Below are 14,276 nucleotides of genomic sequence, written 5' to 3'. Positions count from 1 at the left end.
AGCAAGCATTCATGATGGAACAATCTGGCCAGTTCAAATTTGGCTCGCTCACTTCTCAAAGCTAAAGACAGGATCTCTATGTCCAGTTTTCTAATTCGCCCTCTGCAGACATGTATCGGGCATCTACCAGGTTGCCAGAAAGCCGAGTTGTGCTCTTAAAAAGTGTCTTTGTTCCGTAAGTGCTGGAACATGCAGTGGCAGAATCCCCCTATGTTATTTTGCTTCTGTGCTTATAAAGTGATGGTGATCGTGTATGTAGGTCCTTAGGGTATTTTCATACCACCCAGAAAGCATTCAGGTCTTCTTCAGCCAAAACAGCAAGGCAGACACACAAAGGAATCCAGAAACTGTTTTAGAGAGAGAATTTAAATTTTCTTCTCACCTATAAAATCGACTGATTTATCCAACCAAGGCAAAATTTTCTCACAAAAGCTGTCGTTCACAGGCACCCTCAGGAAATGGGATTCTGGAATAAAATCAGGCTTTGGACAAGTATTGCTGGCATTCAGTACGTAGCCAATATCATTCTGCTGCATCAGCTCCTAGGAAAGAGAGAAAGATTAAGCCTGGAAAAGTCAAACAGTACCTTTGGCACGTTACAAAGCTAAAAACTAAACTGAAATTCACGTTACAGTTGCTCTAGCTGTACTAGGGGCATTCTTCTGTGAAAAAGACAACTCAGCTTTTAATTCTTCAAGTTTTAATGAGATACAGTGTGTCCAAATAACATATAGACTGCAAAGCCCATAAAACCAAAGTTAACAAAGAACAGAAATAACAGTAAAGTGTCTTCTCCTACTGTGAGAAGCATCACTTCCAAGAGAATACATTTTGTGGTACTCTGGTTTAAATTCTCGCCATGCTAGCTGACGACATAACCAAGCACTTCCCACTTTGCTGACCCGAGTATTTGTTTTCTGAATCATGTATCTAAGGCTGAGGTTGCCCCGTCTCACAGATACCAGTGAGAAATATGAAATGAAACTGATGCCGCCTGCAGTCACCTCCTAACATGTCTGGGACATCCTTGTTTCTAAGGCAACATGCAAGAGTCACTCAAAACCCTGAAAGAAAGAGCTGAAGACCTTGAATCAGACCATTTTCACACAGCGCTAACTGCAGTTTTACAGGAGTTCTGCTTTGTGGTTTACGATTTAGTTGCTCAGGTTTCAGTTTTCGGTCTTTAGTTCTCTTGCATCTTACAGGCTGTCACATGAACGAGCAGAGACTCAACATCTATGAGTCAACTGGGCTTTCAAAATAAGTCAGTTTTCATGACTGCAAAGAAACAGACTCCTCTTTTCTGCTGTACTCTTTGTACTTAAGAGTTGTGCAAAGTAGTATCTGATGCGATAGGTACCTTAGTGCCAAAACATGTGAAACAAGTACTAAAGAACTAGAGATGGCTCTACCAAACCCATCCGGGCTCCTGCAAGTAAGCATCTTGACCCAGAAAAGCAATTAAGCAGGCTGGAATGGTACTGATCAAACAGCTTTTCTGGTTCAGATGTGACTTGGCAGTGACATGCAAAAAAAAAAAAAAAAAATGCTTGGACAGTAGTACACTGAATACAAACATCGGGGAGCTTTTGGTCACATTTCTATGGAAATTAATGTTTCAGTATAGTTTCAGACATTAAAAAAATCCCCCCCCCCAAGTCTGATTTTAATCTTTTTGCTTTTATAGCAATTATATAAAAAAGGAAAGTTAGGTCAATCCATGAGAGCAGTAGCAAGAACTAATTGTTACGCTGCTGATTTTCAACTGGAGTTCTACCAGTACGAAAACACAGTCGTGAAGCCAAATGGCCACTTCTTCCCCATATGTATTTCTTCTGCAGGCATAAAGATGTTTTGGTGAGGAGAAACAGGGATATGTCTATTTAGCTGAAGAGGCGGAACTCTATCTTGTTCAAATCAGAGCAGTCTAAATAGCACGGGATGTTGAGTACACAGGTACACCACATGTATGTTACGGTGTGTAGGCAGAAGGGAGGAACACACACATACTTGCATGCACAAATTAAATGTTTAGTGAGAACATTAGGAGAGGGGAATCTACATCAGTCATTTGCAGAGGAAAGTGCATAAAGTCCAGCCTGTAACAGCTATAAACAGGGAATTTATATGAATTCTGCTAGCAAGCTGAATCTTGTGGCCTGGAGCAAACTGAGCAGCTCCTCCTCCAAGCTTTCACCCAAAGTCCCTCGTACCAGCACATTCAGAGGTGCCTGAAGGTGTGGGCACCTGAAACTAATGAATATACGTTATATTGTAAACATACCCATCCAATGGGAACAAGAGATGACCGATTACTTGCAAAACAAATAATCAGAAATTTAATCTGCAGCAATGGTCAAAAAAAAAAAGGGGGGGGGGGGGGAGTGGGGCTGGATGTGTCAAAGTAAGTTCTCAGCCTTACTGCCTCTTACCCTACTAGTTTCCCAGGTCACAACCCCACTAAAGCTCTAAAGCTCAGCTTCTCATCAGTGACAGCAAATATGTCACCCATTTCCTTCTCTCCCTTCCTTCACATCGCCCCAACTTAACCAGCAAGCTCCCTTCAGCCCTGCACGCTCTTATAGCTGACACTGTCACACCTTCCTTTACCGTATGTAGCTCTCTCACACCGACAGACCTGCAAGTTTATAAGCAGGAGTGCTGTAAGGGAGTAGGGAATATCTGGAATTATCCAGAGAGGGAAGGTATTGGGAATGGGGTTCTTGGCACGGGGGACTGGCTACTGCTAGACCTGCAGTATCTTCTGTGTGGGAGGGAGACCCTGATCCCCAGCACCTCTGCCTTGGTGTCCTGGCCTATGCAGCTTTCCCGTTAGGATCCCAAGCTTTTCAGCATCAACTTCCGTAAAATCAGAATCTGCTTTAGATCACAGCGTTGAAATACTGCCCCCAAAAACCAGCTCACCTACTGCTGTCACTGCTTGGAGGTGAGCAAGGAACAACTGGAATAGCAGGTACAGAAGTACACATGGAGTCATGTACGTATATATACACATATATAAAAATAAATAAAGGGAGAAGGTGATAAAGGTGTAACTAACAAATGGACTGCCATGATGCATGTTCGTTCACAACATAGCTAAGGGGAGGCTGATGAATTTAGAAGAAGAATAGAAAACCTTGTTGTTTCTTTAAAATATAAGCACTGGTGGGCTGCTCAGTCCAGCCATCCTGATTCCACAGTTATGCAAGGTTTTTGATGTGGAATCGATTATTCAAATGGGAATAAGAAGGCTGCAGACGCCAAGTCTGAAATCTCTGAGCCAAAAGAACACCCAAAAAATGCATTAGTGCTTGTCTTTGAGACTAAGGCTAAAGAAAGAAGTTATGCTTCCTTCTGTTCTACGGTATCAATCATACCCTGTGCAACACGCTCCAATATAATAACCGTAACAGTGCCTTCATTGTAAGGCACCCCAGAGGAAGAAGTGAATTACGATGGGAGGAAGATCCAGAAATCCTAATACTAACAACTTCATGAAAAGAAAGTAAATGCTCTTTTGTCAGCTTATTTACATTTTATGACTTGTTTAATCTGAAAATTAATGGCACCCTAAAATGTTATTTTGTTCCAGGAAATAAAATCCAGGTCTGGAAGAAAAGAAAGAGAATAGTTGTGTAAGTAGCAAAGCAGAAAGTTTCACAGTTTAAATGCTGGTACAAAACATGAGATATAAGTAGGAGCCTCGTTCAGGCCCATAACCACAATCCAGATTTTTTTTCTGGTATGCTAACTTCCAGAAAGGACACTCACTCCTGTGTAGGTTAGGATTTAGTTTGTTTCTCTTTCACAAAGAGCAACAAAGATCTTCTATAAAAATTAAGTACCATCTCGCAATGCCACCAACATCTCACACTGAGATAACCACAACATATCACACAGACCCAAAACCTGAAACAAACATTTGTTAGAACTTTTATGAAGACCTTTAATGAGGTTTTTAGTATTTCAACACTGCCAAAAAATATTACGAACATTTTCAGAATTAAGCATTTTGAAAGAAATCTGTAAAGCAAACCCACAAAAAATCTCCTAAGACTTTGCTGAAGTAATCATTAATTTTGCTAAAGGACACAAACCAAGCATCTGTGTTTGCATATCTTTCATAAAGTATTATCAGTGGAGGTATTAATGGCAAGTAGCATTCATATTCTTAAAAGGTCATATGTACAGAGTGTGCTGCAACATACAAGCATTTCCCTACCTGTGCACTCAGAGATAAGCTTATAAAGATCCTGAAAAGATAAGCTCATCTTGATAAAACATGCTGAAAATTCACCTCTTTAAATCATCAGGTTGAATAGTAGTGCAGATTATTTTGCAGATACCTTTGACACATTTTAGTTTTAGAGAAATCAGTATGTCTGGTCAATGGAAGGAATCATGGGAACTCAAAGATAGCATCTGAAGGCAAAAATAAGGTCAATGTATACAACTACCTTGTATACAACTTAATAGTTTTGGGAATCTTACTAGAATATTTCAGAAAATTATTTTTTTAAAAAAATCTTGAATAAAACAAAAAACTATTCTAATCTTAACAGAAAGCTGACTTCTTGGCCCCAGTAGTCAACAAACCAAGCAAGGCCATTAAACCAGAGCACGCAAACTTATCAGCTCCTGGACTGTCCTAACAGAGACAGAACTTTGTTACTTATCCCTGGTTTTTGTTTCTTGCCCTGCCCTTTTGAACACTCTTCACTTTCCAGCTCTCTCAGCATGTATTGCTATTTCTGGGCATTCAATGTAGCAAGAGTCATCCTCCTTGCTTGCCCTGGTACCTCTGCAGAGGGTCCAGGCTTCTCCAACAGCAAAGTGCACTTAAGGGAAATCAGCAGAGATGCGTTGTTCATGTTTCTAATGTGCGGGTGTCCAGCTACTGCTAAATTTTAGTTGAATGAAGAAACCGATTCAACCCAGGGAACTGGGAGTTGCCAATTGTTGGGGAAAATGTCGAGTGGATTCTAAGTGCTAGAAACTGTAATCTTGTTCCCACAGCTTCTTTAGGTTAATCAAGGTACCAACATTAAAGATGGAAGCCCGTTTTTATTTTCCACATGCAGTCACTGAACTGAAGAGGTAAGGTAAGCCACCGACACTAAGGTGTACTTTAGCACAGGGAACACGGCATGCTCAGAATAAAGCACTGCCTGTGTCTGTTCCAAGTAAGAGGGAAAAGGTACAAAACCCAATTAGATTAGAAATCATAAGATGTGTATTTGTCCTAAAATGGGTAAGAAATCTAAAAGGTATTTTAGTTGTCAGTGGAAGAACTTCCATAACTGTCAAGGATGACCAAGTGGTAAGAACTCAGTGACCTCTCTGCAGATTGTATGCTGCTGTTTTCGTGGTTCTCCATACAAAATGGGAAACACCGTAACCCTTGATCTTAACTCCTAAGAGTATGTGAGGAAGTACAAATCTGACCAGCTCCTGGGGTCTTACATTAATTCTAAAGTATCTGCAGCTGCAGGGCTTCCTCAACACATGCTGAAATACTATCAAGGTTGTAAATTAACAGGCAAGAGAGCCACCACCAGGTTTAATCTCTTCCTGTAGACAGCTCTGCCACAGCCAGGGCTCACCAGCAGCAGTTGCAGGTTTAGTCTCCTCCAGCCCTGTAACGAAATTCCCGACGGCTGCGACCACTCGGATTCCTTTCCTGGTGAGGCACACATTCTGTGCCTGTGCCCAACACCTGTTCATAGGCACCAATTTACTGCAAGGAAAGGGAACAGCCTCTTTCATCCCTCCGGGATTATTCACCACTGAAGAGCCACAGCGCTGGAGTTCCAGTCACATCCCAAACAAAGCAGCACATCCCTGGCCCTGGAGGAGAACCACCTGCCGCCTGACTCCCACTGTGACCTAGGACAGCACTTGCCATTCGCACATTGAAACAAAAATGAAGCATAAAAACATCTTTCTACTACTCTCCCATTGAAAGCAAGGAAGGGGGTTCTTTTTGTTTGTTTTTAATTACTTGGCGCTTGTTGTCTTTTGTCTGTGGACCACAAATTACTTTTGTGGTAGCCAAAGTAATAAGCTGCTTTGACATCTGTCATAAGTGAATCAAGTTTTAATTGCTGACTTGCTACCTGGCAGTAGAGACACAGACAATTTTAAAGGACAAAGTAAATACAATGCTGATTATCCTCCATATAAAAGATTTTTCTTTGCACTCTACTAAGGCACGATTACCTTCTACATGATTGCTTGTGTGTCAAAAATCCCCTTAAAACAATTGCAAAAAATCTAGATATAGCCTATTAATGGCCAGACTAGGAGGGAATGAAAGCAGAAAAAACCAGTGAAAAATGTGATAACCGCCGAAGTATATGAACTGGATCCAATTATAGGACTATTAGGATAGTTCCTGTCTTAAGCTTTATACATGGATAAAAATCATACACATAAGCCTTGCACATCGTTAAGGCAGTACGCTAGGGTGAAGCACTCCTCCCCTCTCCTGCATCCATGTATTTAATATCAGCTTATGAAGGCTGTTGGAGATCCAACTAATGAATAGGACTGACAGATAATATGGGAGGCCAGAGGGCATATGCAGCCAAAGTAATAAAAATTCCCTTGTGAAAGGACTCAAGATGCAGACCGTAAGCAATATGAGTTGATCTCATATCCACAGATGCTTGCCTGCATGATACGTGGGAATACAGACCTGTAGCAATTTGAGACAAGCTCTTCTAAACACCTGATAGTCCAGCACCCTAGAAGTGCTATATTTGATGACTTTGCTAACTATTTTAAGTATCCCAAAATATCCTGGGCTATTATTTAGGAACAGAAATTATTAAATGCGTATGTATTTAGACACGCTAGAAGTTTCTTACTGCAGCGCTACCACAAAAGCTCATTTTAAATGACCCCACTGATTGTCCAGGTCTGAATATTTTATTAGGTGTATAAACATCTGTTTGCAGTAGTCCCTCATTATACAATTCATGGTATTTAAGTGCTATTTTTTCTAGCACTTGAAGGCAATAGTAAAAACCAGACAATCTTCCTTTATTCTGCTGTAACCATTAATATAATTGTGTTAAGATCCAAGACCTGCCAAAACAAACCAGTCAGATCTATGCACAGGAAAGTACCTGACCTGCTGTAATGGCACATTTGAGAGTTTGCGGTTGGTTGACAGGTTACTGAGGAAGGTACCATATCATCTTCTCTGAGATAAAGGAGAAAGGAAACCAAATTTCCTATTACATGAGCTGTGGATTAATTATGTGGTCTTGTGTATCATTAATTCTTACATAGCTTCCCCATGGCTTATGCACAGGCAGCATTATCTGTATCTACTTCAGATGTTTTATAGCTGTAACAATGCAGCATGATAGAAGCATGGATAAAGACACATGGAGATTATGTACTCAGCCAAGTAAATAACGTGACGCCCAGAACGCTCACCTTGTTGAGGACATCCCGCTGACACCCAAGATAGAGATGAGGCAGGATTCTGGTTGGGCCAATGTTGGAGACGGGTAAGCAGGGTTGAGAAATGCAAGTAGGTATAAGCGTGGATTTTCCTTCACAGAGACCAGGGAAAGAGCTGGAGAACTCAGCAAATCCACCTGTGAGAAGGACAGTGTGTATTTAATTCACATGCAGTGTTGTAGGCACTGGTGCCCATACCAGTTCTCAGAAAGCAGCATTTGTTGCAGGAGATGGGGAGGTGTTAAGGGGCATCAGGAAAGCCTTAACCGAAGAATTGCACATGTTCCTTTTCCAGAGGTACCACGACTGTGCAGAACCATCCATCAGCAGGCAAGGGCTAGCTGTGTATTCCCACTCTGCCTGGAATGTTTATTTCTCTCTCTCTCTCCCCATTCCTCAGAAGCTTTGATGCTTCTTCTCATTCTTAATAGTATGTGGAAATGAGACTTTGGAAAAAACAAGCCACAACACCCACCACCCCACAAATGTGCACCCCTTTTCCTCTCTGCCCCAGCAAGCTGTTTTCTAAACACCTCCTTCTCCTGTATTAGGCCTATAATTTGACTTCATTAAGAAAAAGTCATGTTTACTCGATTTGGTAAAAGCACCAATATTAATGTTTGCTTTTAAAATCATACATTGTTGTTTTCTGTGCTGCTCCATAATTAATATATTTCATCCAACACACTGGAAGAGCCTTCATCTTTCAAAACCACACCAAGCCAAGGCTTCTCCATCTCAAGTGGGGGAGGCAAGGCAGGGGGCGACTGCAGGGGAAAACTTGCCCAGCCATGGACTCCCAAATTGCCACCAGTTTCTACTCCCTTTACTGCTAGCTGGTTCTTCATCTGCACCAGTTCTTAGTCCCTATCCATGCTATGGCTCCAAAACATTTTCATTACCATTTCCCATCACTACATTCAACCACTCAGAAAAACTAGAGTGGAATGACCAATACCACACTGAAATCCACCTAAAACCCCAGCGTCCATCAAAACTGCTCCCTGGCTGTTTCGCTATCAGCATGGCACAGCCGCTATGGAACAAGAAGGGAATAAAGAGCGAAGCTGAGACTGCTCTAGACACAATTACACACAACAGAGCTCGAACTCCATTTCTGTTCCTTGCTTGGCTAGGTTCCCAGCTCCCCTCCCATCACAACGGCTGCATTATAAACCTGTGCTACCAACTGTGGTCTAACTGGCCTTACCCACAGTTAGAAAACAAAGCTGAAGAAACCTCCAGCCACGAACACATACTCTGACTGAACATGTTCTCACAAAAGCTAGCTAGCTTTTTCCAAGCCTAGCTAAACCCCAACCTCAGTCCATTCTTATACTTCACCTTCACAAACTAGTCTGAAGAAGAACCAGAGGCAGCTGCTTAAATCAGTACGTTACAGGCTTTTCTTGGCCGTTTTCACCATTTAACAGCCAGCTGGTAAGGGCGAAAGCTGCAAACCAGAGTGAAAGTCCCCAGCTATTTCCTCACATTAAAACACAGAGACAAGTGGAATTTGAACTGAAGGAAGAGTAATTATAACCTGTGTAGAACAAGGTACCTTTTTATCATGAAGGATGTGAAGTATTAGTGTGCTAAATCTGCCAAATGCTATGTTCATTATTATTACAGTTTGAAGACGTGAATTAAAATTATTCAGGAATAAGATAACATACTGTTTTGTCAAGGCTTGCATTATCGTTGCCTGAATTATGCCTATTCTTTGGATTTTAAAATCTGTATCTTTACTGAATGTAGAAAAAACAAACGTACTAGCCATGTGCGTAATGGCCCGTTTTATCCAATATACAAAAAAGCCAGCAAGCATATTTCAGAACAAAAGTTTTATGAAAAATTCCTGTTCAGTCTTCTAACTTAGAAATAAAAAAACCCAAAAAAACAACCACCAAACCAAAAAAAAAATCACTTGTCTATTTGTTGTTAGAGAAGTGATTTTAGACAACCATGACAATGCTTATCATGAGAATACGAGGGCAAGGCGGGACTTTATGGGGTGGGCAGGGGACATGCTAAGCTAAGGCACTGCCCATCACAGAGCCATACCCCTAAACTGAAGGGCCTAGGCTGGGGACACAGCAAAGTTTCGGCTCTGACATTTCTATTCCGTTTCATTTCTATTAGCTAGGATTCCTCCTTGCTTTACAACCTCCTTGTTCAGGAGTACAGATGCTGCTAGTCCAATATACCAATCCAACCACCGGAGGAGTTCGCAAAACAATTCTCTTGCACACTTGCTAAATTTTCTTCCGTATGGCATAATGTTTACCCCTCTGTTATAGGAAGCAATCCCTTAATTTATAGGCATTGTATCAAATCAAATTTAATGTAAGATACAGTGCCCAGCAGTTCCTTGAGAGACTGGGGGGAGAAGAGGAGATCAACTACCAGTCTTCCGTTTCATTTTTTTTTTATTACTTGGGAAGCTTGTTGGCTGCTTTCTGGATTCTGTCTGACAAAGCTGGAAATAGAGAAGTGACTCTTCTTCCTTACAAAGAAGTTGCACAAGCAAAGAAAATATTTTACATCTGTGCTTTTTTTGAAAAAGACTACATGGGCAAAGTTCAACATCAACAACAAAAGAATTTTCCCAACTACATACAGACTGGTCTCACTTCTGTATGAGCACTGCAACAAGAAACTAAGCAAGAAGCTAATAGGCAAAAACCCTGAGATTTTGGGAGGTGGAACCCACACTGTCATCATAAGGAGCAACCTTTTATTTTAATTTTATTCTAGGGCTCTGTCAAGGCAAATTTGAAGTGATTCAAGATTAGATGCTTTGACACTTCCTCTGGGACATTCATCCTTTCAAAGTCGCACTTCTTTGTACTCATGCCTCCTAGTAACATTGCTTCAGTATCTTAACAACATGAATTACAACCACAAAACTCTCAAATCGGGTAAGCTTGACATCATATTACCTATCTTTACACATGCTCCCAAGTGAACCCTCCTTTCATCTGAATGTGTTTTAACCTGGCATCAGTACCAGTAGTGAACTGACTTGAAAAAGCATTAACTTGGGTCACTTGTTTCAAATATTAATGCATCTTCCTTGCCATCTTCTACAACCATTTCAAAAAGTTAGTAGCTTTTCAACAAGTCTGGCTTTGATTTATGGCACTCACAATAGGAAAAACAGGTCATAGATCAGCATACATTGAAAAATTACTTAAAAAAAAATCACAAATAAATTCCATACCAACAAAACGCACTCATATATGCATCCTGCTAAACTACCAGTTTCTTCTAGTGCAACAAACGTAGCATCAGGGGTCTGGAACAACAGCATCCACACATATGACCACTGAGCTGTCATGTCATTATGAGACTCACTTCTGCTCTAGGGACCTGCACCCATCACTGTTTGCTTGCATTAACTTAAAAGATATATCTATTTTTAAATATTTAGAGAGATATAAAAAACCCAACATCTAAAGGTGTGTAGGAAAAAAAGGTATTTATTTCATGTATGCCTGTTTTCTAGAACAGATTATAACCTCTGTGAGTCCCCAAAGCTGAAGTCTACACACAGTCTACTTGAGGAGCCTCTTATGAGCAGCGAGCTTTAAGCCCTCAGACTGCCTGTACACTTCTGCTATAAATGAAGCAGGCCATCTTAAAAAAACAAACCTTAAACAATTGGAACATTAATTTAATCACAGGTGGGAATGCAGAATGGAAAGTTGAGCCTTGAAAAAAGGCTGGGACAGGTTTCATTTCAAATTCCATAATACGAGGATGACCTTTGCATCAAGGAAAACTCTGTCTTTAAATCTTACCCACCTCAGCTGGAATAGGACTATTGGCAGCACGGTGAGTTTTGTTTTAATAAGAGAAAACACACTTTTCTTCTGGAGCTAGTTTCTAAATAACACCCTTTCTCCCACCACTACTCCAGCCTCTGCAAATAATAAATCAATCACAAGAGCATGTTGAAACTGGAGGAGGAGGGCAGAATCTACAGGTCATTAACGGAACTACTGGGTTGATAAAGTTTCATTGAATTCTTTGATAATGCAACTGGGCCCTGGAAACAGACTGACAAGTAAGTCCAAAACATTCTCTTCTAAACACCTATGAACCGCACAGCTTTTCTGTACTCTTAGTGGTGAAGCTGAACTGCAACAGCTCGCTTTACATTCAACAGGCTGAAACTACTTCTTGTCTATTTGAATGTTACGGAAATCAGCAGGAGGAAACAGTAAGTTTTATGTATTATACATATATCTATAAAATTGTGCTTGTGTTTAAGATCTCCTCTGCTCTGCCAGATGCTTTTGAAGTTTTTCACCCTACTTCTGATATCGATGAATTAAATGGAAGACACTTGCATCACCACTCATGTAATAGTTCCATCGCATCTGAAAACCCTGATGGTCAAGCAGGATAAGCAGCACAATGTATCTCCTTCTTCAGTTTTCAATAAGCAATTGCTTCTGTCATGACTGCACATACGCAAGTCATCGTGTCCTCTGGCTGGCAGCAAGTAGCTAACAGTACTCCTACGTCTGTCTTACTTGAGCATTAGGGCATACACAAGTTTGAAGGGAAAAAAAATCTTTGGGGACAATGACTTGCATCATTATGGGAGCAAATTAAATCCATATGAGACAGAAGCGATTTCAGACTATCACCCAATGTATTTTCCAACACAAAAGCAAATGACATCGGTGGTAAATTACAATGTTCAGCTGGTTGTCCCTTACATTTCTGAGGCAAAAATCAATGAATTAAATTCTGCTCTGATTCTGGACAATCCATCAGAAGACTGCAAAGTTCTGTAATTGTCCCAAGGTAACTCAGCTAACTCAGCTCTTGTTTAACTAGCTTGTTAAAATGAACAGACTAGTGAAGCGATTTCAGTTTTAAGCAAGTGGCAAGCATCCCCTGGCTGCAGCACCTTTAAGGCACAGCAGTGCCATACTGCATTCCAGTGCTAACTTGTTCTGTTCACTTCTTGTGGCTGTGACTCACAGAACAGTTTCTACAAAACCATGTTAAGGTGCCAAAAGCTGTCAGTGGTTTTCCAGCCTAAGCCCTTTTGTGTGTGGCAGACAACCCAGCACCTCCTAGGTCTTTACAGCAAAGCCTGCGTTTCTTGCTTACAAGCCTCCACATCTATCAGCAGAAATCTGGCAAGATCTGGTGAACTACTCAATTACCCCGTTGCTATGGTCTGCGAAGTGGTGACTACAGACTTCCCTTTGATCAAGACAATCCTGTTTCCCAACTACAATTGTGACTGTAAAGGTGTGATTGCTAAAGGAATCTTGGTATCAGAAGTTTTGGCTCCCTTCTCCGCCAACTCAGGAAACAAAATAGGGCCAAACCCAGAAGGGATGAAAAAGTTTCAGCAGAATTCCACAGTAAAAGTTACTCTTTTTATAGATTCACTGCGTAAATCCTCAGATGAATAAAAATCCCAATTAACTTTTCCAGCAGCAGGAAGAGGAGAGGGAGAGAAGATAGGATCAGGTGGCAACAAATGATAGCCAGAGAATTATTATTGATTTGGGAAGAGCTACCTTTCATTGAGGGAATGGAATCCATCCAGATCCTTATGACTACTTAGTTTAACTACCATCAGAGACAAATCCTAAGTTAATACAGAGGAATAACTACTGAAAACCACAAGCATTTACATTAGCTCATCTCTGTTATGTTCTATGGAAACAGACCAGGTGCATTCCGCAGTGCTGCCAGTTGCAGGGACAGTAGCTCTGTAAACTGCTCTGGAGGATTGCAAGTGAAAGGCGAGTTAAGCCCTAAGGTCTTGATTTAAACACTTAATACAGAGTTGTGAAGTGCAGATAACATTTTACTGGTTTTACCCAATACTCAATAAAACCATTGCAGTTAAATGACACCATAATAGGACATAATACTGGGGGGAAATAACATTCCATGTTATGCTGGTTTCTCTTCCTCCTCCCTGTCTTTGTATTTCCTAAAAATGGGTCAAACCACTCAGAGACTTAACCAAAATTATACAAGACACTTTCACAGGAAACATAATAATTCTGAATTAAAAACTGAAAGCATTTTTTTTTTTTTTTTGCTTATAGAAGGCCAAGTACTTGTGAGACTGATTTGGCGAGGGGAAGAGCCAAAAAAGTTAAGCAGAAACACCAATCTACTAAAAAGCAGTTTTCAAAATGCGAAGTCATTCTTCATTCACATCAACACACATCCCTTCCTCATATAAACACAGGTTACTCAGCTTTGGCTTTAGGATATCACAGCCGCTCCAGTGAAATTCTATCTGTTCTTGAGCAGGTCAATACCTGCATCTACCCTGCACACTTACCCCATCCATCTGCCCACCCTTTGCCCTCCTCCTCCCCCAGACACCTTTCTTCCCTGCAGGGTGCTGGAAAGAGAGAAGAATGCCATTTTCTCCTCCTACCAGCTTGAGAAGTTCACCTTCAGCAGCTCACCGATGCTTAGGTGACACACCACTGTAACCAGGCTGTTGGCTGGCTGTAGTTACCGACGGGTACATTGGCCAAACAGGCCTGCTTCAGTGACACCTCCCCCACCCACACATACCTGTAAGTCTTTCCTTTGCATGCATGTTGAGCACAGCACAGATCTTCTCTCATACATTCATCCTACATCTCAGCTTGGATGTATTTCTAACATACAGAAAATAAATCATGAGGCAACCCTAGTTATCTCTTTAGAGTTGCTTTTAAAATTACTGTTGAAATAGCCAATTTTGTGATTCCTTTCCATCCTCAAGTGTTTGCAGAGATCTGCAGCAGAAGTTTTATCCT

General features: G+C 41.0%; 2 protein-coding genes across 13 annotated transcripts in view; both read right to left on the bottom strand.

Annotated features, from left to right (window-relative positions):
- The window catches only part of MANSC1 (MANSC domain containing 1), a 342,189-nt gene that overhangs the window by 115,842 nt on the left and 212,071 nt on the right, over nucleotides 1-14,276 (bottom strand). The window lies entirely within an intron of this gene.
- Nucleotides 1-14,276, bottom strand: part of DUSP16 (dual specificity phosphatase 16) — an 87,463-nt gene that overhangs the window by 8,183 nt on the left and 65,004 nt on the right. For all 12 annotated transcript variants that reach the window (XM_080392412.1, XM_080392418.1, XM_080392414.1 and 9 more), the window contains 2 exons: nucleotides 7,450-7,613; nucleotides 383-542 (listed from right to left, as the gene is read on the bottom strand). In XM_080392412.1, the coding sequence (XP_080248538.1) occupies nucleotides 383-542; nucleotides 7,450-7,613 (324 nt within the window). The remainder of the gene's footprint in view (nucleotides 1-382; nucleotides 543-7,449; nucleotides 7,614-14,276) is intronic.

This window comes from Falco punctatus, assembly GCF_963210335.1.
Source record: "Falco punctatus genome assembly, chromosome: 6".
In the NCBI taxonomy this organism is placed as follows: Eukaryota; Metazoa; Chordata; class Aves; order Falconiformes; family Falconidae; genus Falco; species Falco punctatus.
The sequence above is the reverse complement of the archived record's forward strand: the minus strand, read 5'-3'. Positions and strand labels throughout refer to the sequence as shown.